This window comes from Carcharodon carcharias, chromosome 38, assembly GCF_017639515.1.
Source record: "Carcharodon carcharias isolate sCarCar2 chromosome 38, sCarCar2.pri, whole genome shotgun sequence".
NCBI lineage: Eukaryota > Metazoa > Chordata > Chondrichthyes > Lamniformes > Lamnidae > Carcharodon > Carcharodon carcharias.
Window position 1 is genome coordinate 2873318 of NC_054504.1, and position 20175 is coordinate 2893492.

Genomic DNA, 20175 nt, shown 5'->3' on the forward strand with positions numbered 1-20175 from the left:
ATTGATACAGGGCTATGGGGAGAGAGCGGGGCAGTGGGATTAGTTTGGGGATTGATACAGGGCTATGGGGAGAGAGCGGGGCAGTGGGATTAGTTTGGGGATTGATACAGGGCTATGGGGAGAGAGTGGGGCAGTGGGATTAGTTTGGGTATTGATACAGGGCTATGGGGAGAGGGTGAGGCAGTGGGATTAGTTTGGGGGTTGATACAGGGCTATGTGGAGAGAGTGGGGCAGTGGGATTAGTTTTGGGATTGATACAGGGCTACGGTGAGAGAGCGGAGCAGTGGGATTAGTTTGGGTATTGATACAGGGCTATGGGGAGAGGGTGAGGCAGTGGGATTAGTTTGGGGGTTGATACAGGGCTATGTGGAGAGAGTGGGGCAGTGGGATTAGTTTTGGGATTGATACAGGGCTACGGTGAGAGAGCGGAGCAGTGGGATTAGTTTGGGTATTGATACAGGGCTATGGGGAGAAAGCGGAGCAGTGGGATTAGTTTGGGGATTGATACAGGGCTACGGTGAGAGAGCGGAGCAGTGGGATTAGATGTTGGATTGATACAGGGCTATGAGGAGAGAGCAGGAAAGTGGGATTAGTTTGGGATTGATACAGGGCTATGGGGGATAGAGTGGGGCAGTAGGATTAGTTTGGGGATTGATACAGGGCTATGGGGAGAGAGCGGGGTAGTGGGATTAGTTTGGGGATTGATACAGGGCTACGGTGAGATAGCGGAGTAGTGGGATTAGTTCGGGATTGATACAGGGCTATGGGGGAGAGAGCGGGGTAGTGGGATTGGTTTGGGGATTGATACAGGGCTATGGGGGAGAAAGCGGGGCAGTGGGATTAGTTTGGGGATTGATACAGGGCTATGGGGGAGAAAGCGGGGCAGTGGGATTAGTTTGGCATTGATACAGGGCTATGGGGGAGAAAGCGGGGCAGTGGGATTAGTTTGGGGATTGATACAGGGCTATGGGGAGAGTGCGGTGCAGTGGGATTAGTTTGGGGATTGATACAAGGCTATGGGGAGAGAGCGGTGCAGTGGGATTAGTTTGGGGATTGATACAGGGCTATGGGGTGAGAGTGGGACAGTGGGATTAGTTTGGGGATTGATACAGGGCTATGGGGGAGAGAGCGGGGCAGTGGGATTAGTTTGGGGATTCATACAGGGCTATGGGAGAGAGTGGGACAGTGGGATTAGTTTGGGGATTGATACAGGGCTATGGGGAGAGGGTGAGGCAGTGGGATTAGTTTGGGGGTTGATACAGGGCTATGGGGAGAGAGTGGGGTAGTGGGATTAGTTTTGAGATTGATACAGGGCTACGGTGAGAGAGCGGAGCAGTGGGATTAGTTTGGGGATTGATACAGGGCTATGGGGAGAAAGCGGAGCAGTGGGATTAGATGTTGGACTGATACAGGGCTATGAGGAGACAGCAGGAAAGTGGTATTAGTTTGGGGATTGATACAGGGCTATGGGGAGAGAGTGGGACAGTGGGATTAGTTTGGGGATTGATACAGGACTATGGGGTGAGAGTGGGACAGTGGGATTAGTTTGGGGATTGATACAGGACTATGGGGTGAGAGTGGGACAGTGGGATTAGTTTGGGGATTGATACAGGGTTATGGGGAGAGAGCGGGGCAATGTGATTAGTTTGGGGATTGATACAGGGCTATGGGATGAGAATGGGACACTGGGATTAATTTGGGGTTTGATACAGGGCTATGGGGAGAGAGCGGGGCAGTGGGATTAGTTTGGGGATTGATACAGGGCTATGGGGAGAGAGCGGGGCAGTGGGATTAGTTTGGGGATTGATACAGGGCTATGGGGAGAGAGTGGGGCAGTGGGGTTAGTTTGGGGATTGATACAGGTCTATGCGGTGAGAGTGAGGCAGTGGGATTAGTTTGGGGATTGATACAGGGCTATGGGGGAGAGAGCGGGGCAGTGGGATTAGTTTGGGGATTGATACAGGACTATGGGGAGAGAGTGAGGCAGTGGGACTAGTTTGGGGGTTGATACAGGGCTATGTGGAGAGACTGGGGCAGTGGGATTAGTTTGGGGGTTGATACAGGGCTATGGGGATAGAGCGGGGCAGTGGGATTAATTTGGGGATTGATACAGGGCTATGGTGAGAGCCCGGTGCAGTGGGATTAGTTTGGGGATTGATACAGGGCTATGGGGATAGAGCGGTGCAGTGGGATTAGTTTGGGGATTGATACAGGGCTATGGGGAGAGAGCGGTGCAGTGGGATTAGTTTGGGGATTGATACAGGGCTATGGGGTGAGCGTGGGACAGTGGGATTAGTTTGGGGATTGATACAAGGCTATGGGGAGATGGTGAGGCAGTGGGATTAGTTTGGGGGTTGATACAGGGCTATGGGGAGAGAGTGGGGTAGTGGGATTAGTTTTGGGATTGATACAGGGCTACGGTGAGAGAGCGGAGCAGTGGGATCAGTTTGGGGATTGATACAGGGCTATGGGGAGAAAGCGGAGCAGTGGGATTAGATGTTGGATTGATACAGGGCTATGAGGAGAGAGCAGGAAAGTGGTATTAGTTTGGGGATTGATACAGGGCTATGGGGAGAGAGCGGGGCAGTGGGATTAATTTGGGGATTGATACAGGGCTATGGGGAGAGAGTGGGAGAGTGCAATTACTTTGGGGATTGATACAGGACTATGGGGTGAGAGTGGGACAGTGGGATTAGTTTGGGGATTGATGCAGGACTATGGGGTGAGAGTGGGACAGTGGGATTAATTTGGGGATTGATACAGGGCTATGGGGGAGAGAGCGGGGCAGTGGGATTAGTTTGGGGATTGATACAGGGCTATGGGGAGAGAGCGGGGCAATGTGATTAGTTTGGGGATTGATACAGGGCTATGGGGTGAGAGTGGGACAGTGGGATTAGTTTGGGGGTTGATACAGGGCTATGGAGAGAGAGCGGGGCAGTGGGATTAGTTTGGGGATTGATACAGGGCTATGGGGAGAGAGCGGGGCAGTGGGATTAGTTTGGGGATTGATACAGGGCTATGGGGGAGAAAGCGGGGCAGTGGGATTAGTTTGGCATTGATACAGGGCTATGGGGGAGAAAGCGGGGCATTGGGATTAGTTTGGGGATTGATACAGGGCTATGGGGAGAGTGCGGTGCAGTGGGATTAGTTTGGGGATTGATACAAGGCTATGGGGAGAGAGCGGTGCAGTGGGATTAGTTTGGGGATTGATACAGGGCTATGGGGTGAGAGTGGGACAGTGGGATTAGTTTGGGGATTGATACAGGGCTATGGGGGAGAGAGCGGGGCAGTGGGATTAGTTTGGGGATTCATACAGGGCTATGGGGAGAGAGTGGGACAGTGGGATTAGTTTGGGGATTGATACAGGGCTATGGGGAGAGGGTGAGGCAGTGGGATTAGTTTGGGGGTTGATACAGGGCTATGGGGAGAGAGTGGGGTAGTGGGATTAGTTTTGAGATTGATACAGGGCTACGGTGAGAGAGCGGAGCAGTGGGATTAGTTTGGGGATTGATACAGGGCTATGGGGAGAAAGCGGAGCAGTGGGATTAGATGTTGGACTGATACAGGGCTATGAGGAGACAGCAGGAAAGTGGTATTAGTTTGGGGATTGATACAGGGCTATGGGGAGAGAGTGGGACAGTGGGATTAGTTTGGGGATTGATACAGGACTATGGGGTGAGAGTGGGACAGTGGGATTAGTTTGGGGATTGATACAGGACTATGGGGTGAGAGTGGGACAGTGGGATTAGTTTGGGGATTGATACAGGGTTATGGGGAGAGAGCGGGGCAATGTGATTAGTTTGGGGATTGATACAGGGCTATGGGATGAGAATGGGACAATGGGATTAATTTGGGGATTAATACAGGGCTATGGGGAGAGAGCGGGGCAGTGGGATTAGTTTGGGGATTGATACAGGGCTATGGGGAGAGAGCGGGGGCAGTGGGATTAGTTTGGGGATTGATACAGGGCTATGGGGAGAGAGCGGGACAATGGGATTAGTTTGGGTATTGATACAGGGCTATGGGGAGAGAGTGAGGCAGTGGGATTAGTTTGGGGATTGATACAGGGCTATGGGGGAGAGAGCGGGGCAGTGGGATTAGTTTGGGGATTGATACAGGACTATGGGGAGAGAGTGAGGCAGTGGGACTAGTTTGGGGGTTGATACAGGGCTATGTGGAGAGACTGGGGCAGTGGGATTAGTTTGGGGGTTGATACAGGGCTATGGGGATAGAGCAGGGCAGTGGGATTAATTTGGGGATTGATACAGGGCTATGGTGAGAGCCCGGTGCAGTGGGATTAGTTTGGGGATTGATACAGGGCTATGGGGATAGAGCGGTGCAGTGGGATTAGTTTGGGGATTGATACAGGGCTATGGGGAGAGAGCGGTGCAGTGGGATTAGTTTGGGGATTGATACAGGGCTATGGGGTGAGCGTGGGACAGTGGGATTAGTTTGGGGATTGATACAAGGCTATGGGGAGATGGTGAGGCAGTGGGATTAGTTTGGGGGTTGATACAGGGCTATGGGGAGAGAGTGGGGTAGTGGGATTAGTTTTGGGATTGATACAGGGCTACGGTGAGAGAGCGGAGCAGTGGGATCAGTTTGGGGATTGATACAGGGCTATGGGGAGAAAGCGGAGCAGTGGGATTAGATGTTGGATTGATACAGGGCTATGAGGAGAGAGCAGGAAAGTGGTATTAGTTTGGGGATTGATACAGGGCTATGGGGAGAGAGCGGGGCAGTGGGATTAATTTGGGGATTGATACAGGGCTATGGGGAGAGAGTGGGAGAGTGCAATTACTTTGGGGATTGATACAGGACTATGGGGTGAGAGTGGGACAGTGGGATTAGTTTGGGGATTGATGCAGGACTATGGGGTGAGAGTGGGACAGTGGGATTAATTTGGGGATTGATACAGGGCTATGGGGGAGAGAGCGGGGCAGTGGGATTAGTTTGGGGATTGATACAGGGCTATGGGGAGAGAGCGGGGCAATGTGATTAGTTTGGGGATTGATACAGGGCTATGGGGTGAGAGTGGGACAGTGGGATTAGTTTGGGGGTTGATACAGGGCTATGGAGAGAGAGCGGGGCAGTGGGATTAGTTTGGGGATTGATACAGGGCTATGGGGAGAGAGCGGGGCAGTGGGATTAGTTTGGGGATTGATACAGGGCTATGGGGGAGAGAGCGGGGCAGTGGGATTAGTTTGGGGATTGATACAGGGCTATGGGGAGAGAGCGGGGCAATGTGATTAGTTTGGGGATTGATACAGGGCTATGGGGTGAGAGTGGGACAGTGGGATTAGTTTGGGGGTTGATACAGGGCTATGGAGAGAGAGCGGGGCAGTGGGATTAGTTTGGGGATTGATACAGGGCTATGGAGAGAGAGCGGGGCAGTGGGATTAGTTTGGGGATTGATACAGGGCTATGGAGAGAGAGCGGGGCAGTGGGATTAGTTTGGGGATTGATACAGGGCTATGGGGAAAGAGAGCAGGTGAATGGGATTAGTTCCGGGGACAATTGAACAGTAAATAGGGAAGACGTGTCAATTCACCATCTGTTTCTGTGTTCGGTCCTGAACCAGTGTAAACATCTCTTTAAGCCTCTGAATCTCCAACATGGAAGAGTCCACTTTATCTTTCAGAAGTGCTACCTGTGTTTTGGAACAGCAAATATCATTTATAAAATCCAAAATATGGTACTCCCACACCACAATCATCTAATATAACGTGATGCATATAACAGTTTATCATCTCCCTGAGAGAGAGAGGAACTGAGAGACACCAGTCAGTGTGCAGATATCTCACTGAGAGAGAGAGGGGACTGAGAGACACCAGTCAGGGTACAGATATCTCCCTGAGAGAGAGGGACTGAGAGACACCAGTCAGTGTACAGATATCTCCCTGAGAGAGAGAGGGGACTGAGAGACACCAGTCAGTGTACAGATATCTCCCTGAGAGAGAGAGAGAGAGACTGAGAGACACCAGTCAGTGTACAGATATCTCCCTGAGAGAGAGGGGACTGAGAGACACCAGTCAGTGTACAGATATCTCCCTGAAAGAGAGAGGGGACTGAGAGACACCAGTCAGTGTACAGATATCTCCCTGAGAGAGAGAGGGACTGAGAGACACCAGTCAGTGTACAGATATCTCTCTGAGAGAGAGGGACTGAGAGACACCAGTCAGTGTACAGATATCTCTCTGAGAGAGAGAGAGGGGACTGAGAGACACCAGTCAGTGTACAGATATCTCCCTGAGAGAGAGAGAGGGGACTGAGAGACACCAGTCAGTGTACAGATATCTCCCTGAGAGAGAGAGAGGGGACTGAGAGACACCAGTCAGTGTACAGATATCTCCCTGAGAGAGAGAGAGGGGACTGAGAGACACCAGTCAGTGTACAGATATTTCACTGAGAGAGAGGGGACTGAAAGACACCAGTCAGTGTACAGATATCTCACTGAGAGAGAGAGGGGACTGAGAGACACCAGTCAGTGTACAGATATCTCGCTGGGTTCAGCATCCAGTCTTTATCACCTCTTGGCCACACTCCACGCTGCTCTGTCTCAGTGCTTCCTCCAGGTTTTTGCGAACTGCAGTCTCTCTCTCCAGCTGCTCCCCGCGTCTGGTGCAGGGACACCTGGTGCTGTTTGACCTGTAGAGACAGGGGTAAGGGAGAGTGTGAGAGAGAGGCAGGGACAGGGGAGAGGGTGAGTGTGTGTGAGAGAGAGAGAGACAGGAGTAAGGGAGAGTGTGAGAGAGAGAGAGATAGAGACAGGAGTAAGGGAGAGTGTGAGAGAGAGGCAGGGACAGGGGAGAGGGTGAGTGTGTGTGAGAGAGAGAGACAGGAGTAAGGGAGAGTGTGAGAGAGAGGCAGGGACAGGGGAGAGGGAGAGTGTGTGTGAGAGAGACAGGAGAGAGGAAGAGTGTGTGAGAGAGAGAGAGAGAGATAGAGACAGGAATAAGGGACCGTGTGAGAGAGAGACAGGAGAGAGGCAGGGACAGGAGAGAGGGAGAGAGTGTGAGAGAGTCAGAGACAGGAGAGAGGGAGAGTGTGAGAGAGACAGAGACAGGAGAGAGGGAGAGTGTGAGAGAGAGAGAGACAGACGGGAAAGAGGGAGAGTGTGAGAGAGACAGAGACAGGAGAGAGGGAGAGTGTGAGAGAGAGACAGTGACAGGAGAGAGGGAGAGTGTGAGAGAGACAGAGACAGGAGAGAGCGAGAGTGTGAGAGAGAGACAGAGACAGGAGAGAGTGTGAGAGAGACAGAGACAGAAAGAGTGAGAGTGTGAGAGAGAGACAGAGACAGGAGTAAGGGAGAGTGTGAGAGAGACAGAGACAGGAGTAAGGGAGAGTGTGAGAGAGACAGAGACAGGAGAGAGGGAGAGCATGAGAGAGACAGAGACAGGAGAGAGAGCGAGAGTGTGAGAGAGAGACAGAGACAGGAGAGAGTGTGAGAGAGACAGAGACAGGAGAGAGTGAGAGTGTGAGAGAGAGACAGAGACAGGAGAGAGAGAGAGTGTGAGAGAGACAGAGACAGGAGAGAGCGAGAGTTTGAGAGAGAGACAGAGACAGGAGAGAGGGAGAGTGTGAGAGAGAAACAGAAACAGGAGAGAGCGAGAGCGAGAGTGTGAGAGAGAGACAGAGACAGGAGAGAGGGAGAGTTTGAGAGAGACAGAGACAGGAGAGAGGGAGAGTGTGAGAGAGACAGAGACCGGAGAGAGCGAGAGTGTGAGAGAGAGACAGAGACAGGGGAGAGGGAGAGTGTGTGAGAGAAAAGAGAGACAGGAGTAAGGGAGAGTGTGAGAGAGAGACAGAGACTGGAGAGAGCGAGAGTGTGAGAGAGAGACAGAGACAGGGGAGAGGTAGACTGTGTGAGAGAGAGAGAGAGAGACAGGAGAGAGGGAGAGTGTGAGAGAGAGAGAGACAGGAGTAAGGGAGAGTGTGAGAGAGAGACAGAGACCAGAGAGAGCGAGAGTGTGAGAGAGAGACAGAGACAGGAGAGAGAGGGAGAGTGTGTGAGAGAGACAGAGACAGGAGAGAGGGAGAGTGTGTGAGAGAGACAGAGACAGGAGAAGGTGTGAGAGAGACAGAGACAGGAGTAAGGGAGAGTGTGAGAGAGACAGAGACAGGAGAGAGGGAGAGCGTGAGAGAGAGGCAGAGACAGGAGAGAGAGCGAGAGTGTGAGAGAGAGACAGAGACAGGAGAGAGAGGGAGAGTGTGAGAGAGAGAGAGACAGGGGAGAGGGAGAGTGTGTGAGAGAGAGACAGGAGTAAGGGAGAGTGTGAGAGAGAGACAGAGACCGGAGAGAGCGAGAGTGTGAGAGAGAGACAGAGACAGGAGAGAGGGAGAGTGTGAGAAAGAGAGAGAGAGAGACAGGAGAGAGGGAGAGTGTGAGAGAGAGAGAAGAGACAGGAGAGAGGGAGAGTGTGAGAGAAAGAGAGAGACAGGAGAGAGGGAGAGTGTGAGAGAGAGAGAGACAGGAGAGAGGGAGAGTGTGAGAGAGAGAGAGACAGAAGAGAGTGAGAGTGTGAGAGAGACAGAGACAGGAGAGAGCGAGAGTGTGAGAGAGAGAGAGACAGGAGAGAGGGAGAGACAGAGAGAGACAGAGACAGGAGAGAGGGAGAGTGTGAGAGAGAGACAGAGACAGGAGAGAGGGAGAGTGTGAGAGAGACAGAGACCGGAGAGAGCGAGAGTGTGAGAGAGAGACAGAGACAGGGGAGAGGGAGAGTGTGTGAGAGAAAAGAGAGACAGGAGTAAGGGAGAGTGTGAGAGAGAGACAGAGACTGGAGAGAGCGAGAGTGTGAGAGAGAGACAGAGACAGGGGAGAGGTAGACTGTGTGAGAGAGAGAGAGAGAGACAGGAGAGAGGGAGAGTGTGAGAGAGAGAGAGACAGGAGTAAGGGAGAGTGTGAGAGAGAGACAGAGACCAGAGAGAGCGAGAGTGTGAGAGAGAGACAGAGACAGGAGAGAGAGGGAGAGTGTGTGAGAGAGACAGAGACAGGAGAGAGGGAGAGTGTGTGAGAGAGACAGAGACAGGAGAAGGTGTGAGAGAGACAGAGACAGGAGTAAGGGAGAGTGTGAGAGAGACAGAGACAGGAGAGAGGGAGAGCGTGAGAGAGAGGCAGAGACAGGAGAGAGAGCGAGAGTGTGAGAGAGAGACAGAGACAGGAGAGAGAGGGAGAGTGTGTGAGAGACAGAGACAGGGGAGAGGGAGAGTGTGTGAGAGAGAGACAGGAGTAAGGGAGAGTGTGAGAGAGAGACAGAGACCGGAGAGAGCGAGAGTGTGAGAGAGAGACAGAGACAGGAGAGAGGGAGAGTGTGAGAAAGAGAGAGAGAGAGACAGGAGAGAGGGAGAGTGTGAGAGAGAGAGAAGAGACAGGAGAGAGGGAGAGTGTGAGAGAAAGAGAGAGACAGGAGAGAGGGAGAGTGTGAGAGAGAGAGAGACAGGAGAGAGGGAGAGTGTGAGAGAGAGAGAGACAGAAGAGAGTGAGAGTGTGAGAGAGGGAGAGACAGGAGAGAGTGAGAGACAGAGAGAGACAGAGACAGGAGAGAGGGAGAGTGTGAGAGAGAAACAGAAACAGGAGAGAGCGAGAGTGTGAGAGAGAGACAGAGACAGGAGAGAGGGAGAATGTGAGAGAGACAGAGACAGGAGAGAGGGAGAGTGTGAGAGAGAGAGAGAGACAGAGACGGGATAGAGGGAGAGTGTGAGCGAGAGACAGAGACAGGAGAGAGGGAGAGTGTGAGAGAGAGAGAGAGACAGAGACAGGATAGAGGGAGAGTGTGAGGGAGAGACAGAGACAGGAGAGAGGGAGAGTGTGAGAAGAGACAGAGACAGGGGAGAGGGAGAGTGTGTGAGAGAGAGACAGGAGTAAGGGAGAGTGTGAGAGAGAGACAGAGACCGGAGAGAGCGAGAGTGTGAGAGAGAGACAGAGACAGGAGAGAGGGAGAGTGTGAGAAAGAGAGAGAGAGAGACAGGAGAGAGGGAGAGTGTGAGAGAGAGAGAAGAGACAGGAGAGAGGGAGAGTGTGAGAGAAAGAGAGAGACAGGAGAGAGGGAGAGTGTGAGAGAGAGAGAGACAGGAGAGAGGGAGAGTGTGAGAGAGAGAGAGACAGGAGAGAGGGAGAGTGTGAGAGAGGGAGAGACAGGAGAGAGTGAGAGACAGAGAGAGACAGAGACAGGAGAGAGGGAGAGTGTGAGAGAGAAACAGAAACAGGAGAGAGCGAGAGTGTGAGAGAGAGACAGAGACAGGAGAGAGGGAGAATGTGAGAGAGACAGAGACAGGAGAGAGGGAGAGTGTGAGAGAGAGAGAGAGACAGAGACGGGATAGAGGGAGAGTGTGAGCGAGAGACAGAGACAGGAGAGAGGGAGAGTGTGAGAGAGAGAGAGAGACAGAGACAGGATAGAGGGAGAGTGTGAGGGAGAGACAGAGACAGGAGAGAGGGAGAGTGTGAGAAGAGACAGAGACAGGAGAGAGGGAGAGTGTGAAAGAGAGCAAGAGAGAGACAGAGACAGACAAAGAGGAAAAGCAGAGAAATAAGCAGAGGGAGAGAGAGAGAGAGATAAAGGGCAGAGACACAGAGAGCTGGAGAGTGTGAGAGAGAGCGAGAGAGACAAAGAGAGAGAAAGAGACAGAGAGTGACAAAAAGAGAAAGCAGAGAGACGAGCATGGAGAGAAAGTGTGCACGAGAGGGAAAGTGTGTGAGAGAGATAGAGACAGAGGGAGAAAGTAATAAAAGGAAAGAGCAGGGACAGAAGGAGAGAGACGTATGAGAGAGAGAGAGATGGAGACAGAGGGAGAGAGTGACAAAGAGAGAAAGCAAAGAGAGGAGCAGGGAGAGAGAGAGTGTGATACAAAGAGAAACAGAGAGAGAGCTGATCAGAGAGATGGAGGGCGATACCGGTGGGGGGAGAGGGAGAGAGTAGGGGAGCAATACAGAGGGAGAGAGAAGGAGAGGTGGAGAGTGATATAGAGAGAGAGAGAGAGAGAATTCAGAGAGCAATGCAGAGGGAGAGAGAGAGAGATGGAGAGTGATACAGAGAGAGAGAGAGAGAGAGAGAGAGGTGGAGAGTGATACAGAGAGAGAGAGAGAGGTGGAGAGTGATACAGAGAGAGAGAGAGAGATGGAGAGTGATACAGAGAGAGAGAGAGAGAGAGAGAGAGAGGTGGAGAGTGATACAGAGAGAGAGAGAGAGGTGGAGAGTGATACAGAGAGAGAGAGAGAGGTGGAGAGTGATACAGAGAGAGAGAGAGAGAGATGGAGAGTGATACAGAGAGAGAGAGAGAGGTGGAGAGTGATACAGAGAGAGAGAGAGAGAGATGGAGAGTGATACAGAGAGAGAGAGAGAGAGATCAGGGAGCAATGCAGAGGGAGAGAGAGAGGTGGAGAGTGATACAGAGAGAGAGAGAGAGGTGGAGAGTGATACAGAGAGAGAGAGAGAGAGAGGTGGAGAGCGATACAGAGAGAGAGAGAGAGATGGAGAGCGATACAGAGAGAGAGAGAGAGAGGTGGAGAGCGATACAGAGAGAGAGAGAGAGGTGGAGAGCGATACAGAGAGAGAGAGAGAGGTGGAGAGTGATACAGAGAGAGAGAGAGAGATGGAGAGTGATACAGAGAGAGAGAGAGAGGTGGAGAGCGATACAGAGAGAGAGAGAGGTGGAGAGTGATACAGAGAGAGAGAGAGAGAGAGAGGTGGAGAGTGATACAGAGAGAGAGAGAGAGGTGGAGAGTGATACAGAGAGACAGAGAGAGGTGGAGAGTGATACAGAGACAGAGAGAGAGATGGAGAGTGATACAGAGAGAGAGAGAGAGAGAGAGGTGGAGAGTGATACAGAGAGAGAGAGAGAGGTGGAGAGTGATACAGAGAGAGAGAGAGAGAGAGAGGTGGAGAGTGATACAGAGAGAGAGAGAGAGGTGGAGAGTGATACAGAGAGAGAGAGAGAGATGGAGAGTGATACAGAGAGAGAGAGAGGTGGAGAGTGATACAGAGAGACAGAGAGAGGTGGAGAGTGATACAGAGACAGAGAGAGAGATGGAGAGTGATACAGAGAGAGAGAGAGAGATGGAGAGTGATACAGAGAGACAGAGAGAGGTGGAGAGTGATACAGAGAGAGAGAGAGAGGTGGAGAGTGATACAGAGAGAGAGAGAGGTGGAGAGTGATACAGAGAGAGAGAGAGAGATGGAGAGTGATGCAGAGAGAGAGAGAGGTGGAGAGTGATACAGAGAGAGAGAGAGGTGGAGAGCGATACAGAGAGAGAGAGAGAGAGAGAGAGAGATGGAGAGTGTTACAGAGAGAGAGAGAGAGAGAGAGGTGGAGAGTGATACAGAGAGAGAGAGAGAGGTGGAGAGTGATACAGAGAGAGAGAGAGAGGTGGAGAGTGATACAGAGAGAGAGAGAGAGAGAGAGGTGGAGAGTGATACAGAGAGAGAGAGAGAGATGGAGAGTGATACAGAGAGAGAGAGAGAGAGGTGGAGAGTGATACAGAGAGAGAGAGAGGTGGAGAGCGATACAGAGAGAGAGAGAGAGAGATGGAGAGTGATACAGAGAGAGAGAGAGAGGTGGAGAGTGATACAGAGAGACAGAGAGAGATGGAGAGTGATACAGAGAGAGAGAGAGGTGGAGAGTGATACAGAGAGAGAGAGAGAGGTGGAGAGTGATACAGAGAGAGAGAGAGAGAGAGAGGTGGAGAGTGATACAGAGAGAGAGAGAGAGAGAGAGAGAGGTGGAGAGTGATACAGAGAGAGAGAGAGAGAGAGAGGTGGAGAGTGATACAGAGAGAGAGAGAGAGAGAGGTGGAGAGTGATACAGAGAGAGAGAGAGAGGTGGAGAGTGATACAGAGAGAGAGAGAGAGGTGGAGTGTGATACAGAGAGAGAGAGAGAGAGGTGGAGAGTGATACAGAGAGAGAGAGAGAGGTGGAGAGTGATACAGAGAGAGAGAGAGAGGTGGAGAGTGATACAGAGAGAGAGAGAGAGAGAGAGGTGGAGAGTGATACAGAGAGAGAGAGAGAGAGAGAGATGGAGAGTGATACAGAGAGAGAGAGGTGGAGAGTGATACAGAGAGAGAGAGAGAGAGGTGGAGAGTGATACAGATAGAGAGAGAGAGGTGGAGAGCGATACAGAGAGAGAGAGAGAGGTGGAGAGTGATACAGAGAGAGAGAGAGAGAGTGAGGTGGAGAGTGATACAGAGAGAGAGAGAGAGAGAGAGAGAGGTGGAGAGTGATACAGAGAGAGAGAGAGAGGTGGAGAGTGATACAGAGAGAGAGAGAGAGAGGTGGAGAGTGATACAGAGAGAGAGAGAGAGAGAGAGAGGTGGAGAGTGATACAGAGAGAGAGAGAGAGAGAGAGGTGGAGAGTGATACAGAGAGAGAGAGAGAGAGGTGGAGAGTGATACAGAGAGAGAGAGAGAGAGAGAGGTGGAGAGTGATACAGAGAGAGAGAGAGAGAGAGAGGTGGAGAGTGATACAGAGAGAGAGAGAGAGGTGGAGAGTGATACAGAGAGAGAGAGAGGTGGAGAGTGATACAGAGAGAGAGAGAGAGGTGGAGAGTGATACAGAGAGAGAGAGAAAGAGAGAGGTGGAGAGTGATACAGAGAGAGAGAGAGAGAGAGAGAGAGAGAGAGGTGGAGAGTGATACAGAGAGAGAGAGGTGGAGAGCGATACAGAGAGAGAGAGAGAGAGGTGGAGAGTGATACAGAGAGAGAGAGAGAGGTGGAGAGTGATAGAGAGAGAGAGAGAGGTGGAGAGTGATACAGAGAGAGAGAGAGAGGTGGAGTGATACAGAGAGAGAGAGAGAGGTGGAGAGTGATACAGAGAGAGAGAGAGAGAGGTGGAGAGCGATACAGAGAGAGAGAGAGAGAGGTGGAGAGTGATACAGAGAGAGAGAGAGAGAGAGAGGTGGAGAGCGATACAGAGAGAGAGAGAGGTGGAGAGTGATACAGAGAGAGAGAGAGAGGTGGAGAGTGATACAGAGAGAGAGGTGGAGAGTGATACAGAGAGAGAGAGAGGTGGAGAGTGATACAGAGAGAGAGAGAGAGAGGTGGAGTGATACAGAGAGAGAGAGAGAGGTGGAGTGATACAGAGAGAGAGAGGTGGAGAGTGATACAGAGAGAGAGAGAGAGGTGGAGTGATACAGAGAGAGAGAGAGAGGTGGAGAGTGATACAGAGAGAGAGAGAGGTGGAGAGCGATACAGAGAGAGAGAGAGAGGTGGAGAGCGATACAGAGAGAGAGAGAGAGAGATGGAGAGTGATACAGAGAGAGAGAGAGAGAGGTGGAGAGTGATACAGAGAGACAGAGAGAGAGAGAGGTGGAGAGTGATACAGAGAGAGAGAGAGAGAGAGAGGTGGAGAGTGATACAGAGAGAGAGAGAGGGAGAGAGGTGGAGAGTGATACAGAGAGAGAGAGAGAGGTGGAGAGTGATACAGAGAGAGAGAGAGAGAGAGGTGGAGAGTGATACAGAGAGAGAGAGAGAGGTGGAGAGTGATACAGAGAGAGAGAGAGAGGTGGAGAGTGATACAGAGAGAGAGAGGGAGGTGGAGAGTGATACAGAGAGAGAGAGAGAGGTGGAGAGTGATACAGAGAGAGAGAGAGAGAGGTGGAGAGTGATACAGAGAGAGAGAGAGAGAGAGAGGTGGAGAGTGATACAGAGAGAGAGAGGTGGAGAGCGATACAGAGAGAGAGAGAGAGGTGGAGAGCGATACAGAGAGAGAGAGAGAGGTGGAGAGTGATACAGAGAGAGAGAGAGGTGGAGTGATACAGAGAGAGAGAGAGAGAGGTGGAGAGTGATACAGAGAGAGAGAGAGGTGGAGAGCGATACAGAGAGAGAGAGAGAGAGGTGGAGAGTGATACAGAGACAGAGAGAGAGAGGTGGAGAGTGATACAGAGAGAGAGAGAGAGAGGTGGAGAGTGATACAGAGAGAGAGAGATCAGGGAGCAATGCAGAGGGAGAGAGAGAGAGGTGGAGAGTGATACAGAGAGAGAGAGAGAGGTGGAGTGATACAGAGAGAGAGAGAGAGGTGGAGAGTGATACAGAGAGAGAGAGGTGGAGAGTGATACAGAGAGAGAGAGAGAGGTGGTGTGATACAGAGAGAGAGAGAGAGGTGGAGAGTGATACAGAGAGAGAGAGAGAGGTGGAGAGCGATACAGAGAGAGAGAGAGAGGTGGAGGGTGATACAGAGAGAGAGAGAGAGGTGGAGAGCGATACAGAGAGAGAGAGAGAGGTGGAGAGCGATACAGAGAGAGAGAGAGAGAGATGGAGAGTGATACAGAGAGAGAGAGAGGTGGAGAGTGATACAGAGAGACAGAGAGAGGTGGAGAGCGATACAGAGAGACAGAGAGAGGTGGAGAGTGATACAGAGAGACAGAGAGAGGTGGAGAGTGATACAGAGAGAGAGAGAGATGGAGAGCGATACAGAGAGAGAGAGAGAGGTGGAGAGTGATACAGAGAGAGAGAGAGAGGTGGAGAGTGATACAGAGAGAGAGAGAGAGAGAGGTGGAGAGCGATACAGAGAGAGAGAGAGAGAGATGGAGAGCGATACAGAGAGAGAGAGAGAGAGGTGGAGAGTGATACAGAGAGAGAGAGAGAGAGAGAGAGAGGTGGAGAGTGATACAGAGAGAGAGAGAGAGAGAGAGGTGGAGAGTGATACAGAGAGAGAGAGAGAGAGAGGTGGAGAGTGATACAGAGAGAGAGAGAGAGGTGGAGAGTGATACAGAGAGAGAGAGAGAGGTGGAGTGTGATACAGAGAGAGAGAGAGAGAGGTGGAGAGTGATACAGAGAGAGAGAGAGAGGTGGAGAGTGATACAGAGAGAGAGAGAGAGGTGGAGAGTGATACAGAGAGAGAGAGAGAGAGAGGTGGAGAGTGATACAGAGAGAGAGAGAGAGAGAGAGAGAGATGGAGAGTGATACAGAGAGAGAGAGGTGGAGAGTGATACAGAGAGAGAGAGAGAGAGGTGGAGAGTGATACAGATAGAGAGAGAGAGGTGGAGAGCGATACAGAGAGAGAGAGAGAGGTGGAGAGTGATACAGAGAGAGAGAGAGAGAGGTGGAGAGTGATACAGAGAGAGAGAGAGAGAGAGAGGTGGAGAGTGATACAGAGAGAGAGAGAGAGGTGGAGAGTGATACAGAGAGAGAGAGAGAGAGAGGTGGAGAGTGATACAGAGAGAGAGAGAGAGAGAGAGAGGTGGAGAGTGATACAGAGAGAGAGAGAGAGAGAGGTGGAGAGTGATACAGAGAGAGAGAGAGAGGTGGAGAGTGATACAGAGAGAGAGAGAGAGAGAGGTGGAGAGTGATACAGAGAGAGAGAGAGAGAGAGAGGTGGAGAGTGATACAGAGAGAGAGAGAGAGGTGGAGAGTGATACAGAGAGAGAGAGAGGTGGAGAGTGATACAGAGAGAGAGAGAGAGGTGGAGAGTGATACAGAGAGAGAGAGAAAGAGAGAGGTGGAGAGTGATACAGAGAGAGAGAGAGAGAGAGAGAGAGAGGTGGAGAGTGATACAGAGAGAGAGAGAGGTGGAGAGCGATACAGAGAGAGAGAGAGAGAGGTGGAGAGTGATACAGAGAGAGAGAGAGAGGTGGAGAGTGATAGAGAGAGAGAGAGAGGTGGAGAGTGATACAGAGAGAGAGAGAGAGGTGGAGTGATACAGAGAGAGAGAGAGAGGTGGAGAGTGATACAGAGAGAGAGAGAGAGAGGTGGAGAGCGATACAGAGAGAGAGAGAGAGAGGTGGAGAGTGATACAGAGAGAGAGAGAGAGAGAGAGGTGGAGAGCGATACAGAGAGAGAGAGAGGTGGAGAGTGATACAGAGAGAGAGAGAGAGGTGGAGAGTGATACAGAGAGAGAGGTGGAGAGTGATACAGAGAGAGAGAGAGAGGTGGAGAGTGATACAGAGAGAGAGAGAGAGAGGTGGAGTGATACAGAGAGAGAGAGAGAGGTGGAGTGATACAGAGAGAGAGAGGTGGAGAGTGATACAGAGAGAGAGAGAGAGGTGGAGTGATACAGAGAGAGAGAGAGAGGTGGAGAGTGATACAGAGAGAGAGAGAGGTGGAGAGCGATACAGAGAGAGAGAGAGAGGTGGAGAGCGATACAGAGAGAGAGAGAGAGAGAGATGGAGAGTGATACAGAGAGAGAGAGAGAGAGGTGGAGAGTGATACAGAGAGACAGAGAGAGAGAGAGGTGGAGAGTGATACAGAGAGAGAGAGAGAGAGAGAGGTGGAGAGTGATACAGAGAGAGAGAGAGAGAGAGAGGTGGAGAGTGATACAGAGAGAGAGAGAGAGGTGGAGAGTGATACAGAGAGAGAGAGAGAGAGAGGTGGAGAGTGATACAGAGAGAGAGAGAGAGGTGGAGAGTGATACAGAGAGAGAGAGAGAGGTGGAGAGTGATACAGAGAGAGAGAGGGAGGTGGAGAGTGATACAGAGAGAGAGAGAGAGGTGGAGAGTGATACAGAGAGAGAGAGAGAGAGGTGGAGAGTGATACAGAGAGAGAGAGAGAGAGAGAGGTGGAGAATGATACAGAGAGAGAGAGGTGGAGAGCGATACAGAGAGAGAGAGAGAGGTGGAGAGCGATACAGAGAGAGAGAGAGAGGTGGAGAGTGATACAGAGAGAGAGAGAGGTGGAGTGATACAGAGAGAGAGAGAGAGAGGTGGAGAGTGATACAGAGAGAGAGAGAGAGGTGGAGAGCGATACAGAGAGAGAGAGAGAGAGGTGGAGAGTGATACAGAGACAGAGAGAGAGAGGTGGAGAGTGATACAGAGAGAGAGAGAGAGGTGGAGAGTGATACAGAGAGAGAGAGATCAGGGAGCAATGCAGAGGGAGAGAGAGAGAGGTGGAGAGTGATACAGAGAGAGAGAGAGAGGTGGAGTGATACAGAGAGAGAGAGAGAGGTGGAGAGTGATACAGAGAGAGAGAGGTGGAGAGTGATACAGAGAGAGAGAGAGAGGTGGTGTGATACAGAGAGAGAGAGAGAGGTGGAGAGTGATACAGAGAGAGAGAGAGAGGTGGAGAGCGATACAGAGAGAGAGAGAGAGGTGGAGGGTGATACAGAGAGAGAGAGAGGTGGAGAGCGATACAGAGAGAGAGAGAGAGGTGGAGAGCGATACAGAGAGAGAGAGAGAGAGATGGAGAGTGATACAGAGAGAGAGAGAGAGAGGTGGAGAGTGATACAGAGAGACAGAGAGAGGTGGAGAACGATACAGAGAGACAGAGAGAGGTGGAGAGTGATACAGAGAGACAGAGAGAGGTGGAGAGTGATACAGAGAGAGAGAGAGATGGAGAGCGATACAGAGAGAGAGAGAGAGGTGGAGAGTGATACAGAGAGAGAGAGAGAGAGGTGGAGAGTGATACTGAGAGACAGAGAGGTGGAGAGTGATACAGAGAGAGAGAGAGAGGTGGAGAGTGATACAGAGAGACAGAGAGAGGTGGAGAGCGATACAGAGAGACAGAGAGAGGTGGAGAGTGATACAGAGAGACAGAGAGAGGTGGAGAGTGATACAGAGAGAGAGAGAGAGATGGAGAGTGATACAGAGAGAGAGAGAGATGGAGAGTGATACAGAGAGACAGAGAGAGGTGGAGAGTGATACAGAGAGAGAGAGAGAGGTGGAGAGTGATACAGAGAGAGAGAGAGAGGTGGAGAGTGATACAGAGAGAGAGAGAGAGGTGGAGAGTGATACAGAGAGAGAGAGAGAGAGGTGGAGAGTGATACAGAGAGAGAGAGAGGTGGAGAGTGATACAGAGAGAGAGAGAGAGAGAGATGGAGAGTGATACAGAGAGAGAGAGAGAGGTGGAGAGTGATACAGAGAGAGAGGTGGAGAGTGATACAGAGAGAGAGATCAGGGAGCAATGCAGAGGGAGAGAGAGAGAGGTGGAGAGTGATACAGAGAGAGAGAGAGAGAGAGAGGTGGAGAGTGATACAGAGAGAGAGAGAGGTGGAGAGTGATACAGAGAGAGAGAGAGGTGGAGAGCGATACAGAGAGAGAGAGAGAGAGAGAGAGATGGAGAGTGATACAGAGAGAGAGAGAGGTGGAGAGTGATACAGAGAGAGAGAGAGGTGGAGAGCGATACAGAGAGAGAGAGAGAGAGATGGAGAGTGATACAGCGAGAGAGAGAGAGATGGAGAGTGATACAGCGAGAGAGAGAGAGGTGGAGAGTGATACAGAGAGAGAGAGAGAGAGGTGGAGAGTGATACAGAGAGAGAGAGAGAGAGAGAGAGAGAGAGAGGTGGAGAGCGATACAGAGAGAGAGAGAGAGAGGTGGAGAGTGATACAGAGAGAGAGAGAGAGGTGGAGAGCGATACAGAGAGAGAGAGAGAGGTGGAGAGCGATACAGAGAGAGAGAGAGAGACGGTCGGAGAGACGGAGAATCCTGAAGCCCCCTCTACCTCCTGATGCAGCTCGTTCCATTCCTCATCGTGGAGTAGGTGACACCCGGGCGGGGGTAGGTAGATGGACTCGGGCACCAGGGTGCCAGTGGAGAGCAGTGAGGCCGTGTCTTCCTTGCCGGGGGGGAGTGGCCGAGCCAAGGGGGAGGGGGCAGGCCCCGACGCTGTGGTCCAGCCGGCGCAGTTGGCGGCGAAGGTGTCCGCTCCGGCTGGGGTCTCGGAAGCGCTGTCGCTCTCCTCGGAGCCCCACTCCCTGGGGGATCCCCTGCGAGGGACCAAGGGCTCTTCCCTCCACGGGGTTTCTGTCTCGCACCGATGTGTGAGGGGAGCTTGCGGAGAATCAGCGGAGAGCTGCGTGTGGTGGGAAAGGGGGGGGGGTGAGGAGGGGTAAGTGGGGAGGGGTTGGCAGGGAGGGTAAAACACACAAATATTAAACAGAGCCCCAACGTATCCTCCTGACCTTTCACCCTCTCCGATACTGGGGGGGTCAATGTTACTCTCATCTGGAGCCTGCTCCAACCTTAATCCAGCCTGTGGCTGATCATCCACCTCAACTCCACCTTAATCCAGCCTGTGGCTGATCTTCTCCCTCAACTCCACCTTAATCCAGCCTGTGGCTGATCATCCACCTCAACTCCACCTTAATCCAGCCTGTGGCTGATCATCCACCTCAACCCCACCTTAATCCAGCCTGTGGCTGATCTTCCACCTCAACTCCACCTTAATCCAGCCTGTGGCTGATCATCCACCTCAACTCCACCTTAATCCAGCCTGTGGCTGATCATCCAACTCAACTCCACCTTAATCCAGCCT

At 51.8% G+C, this 20175-nt stretch overlaps 1 protein-coding gene across 1 annotated transcript in view; it reads right to left on the bottom strand.

The window, feature by feature from the left end:
* LOC121273050 (rab GTPase-binding effector protein 2-like) overlaps positions 1–20175 on the bottom strand; it is an 86519-nt gene that overhangs the window by 52190 nt on the left and 14154 nt on the right. Inside the window, 4 exon segments of the mRNA XM_041180001.1 lie at positions 5552–5650; positions 6531–6560; positions 6562–6648; positions 19363–19713. Coding sequence (XP_041035935.1) covers positions 5552–5650; positions 6531–6560; positions 6562–6648; positions 19363–19713 — 567 coding nt within the window.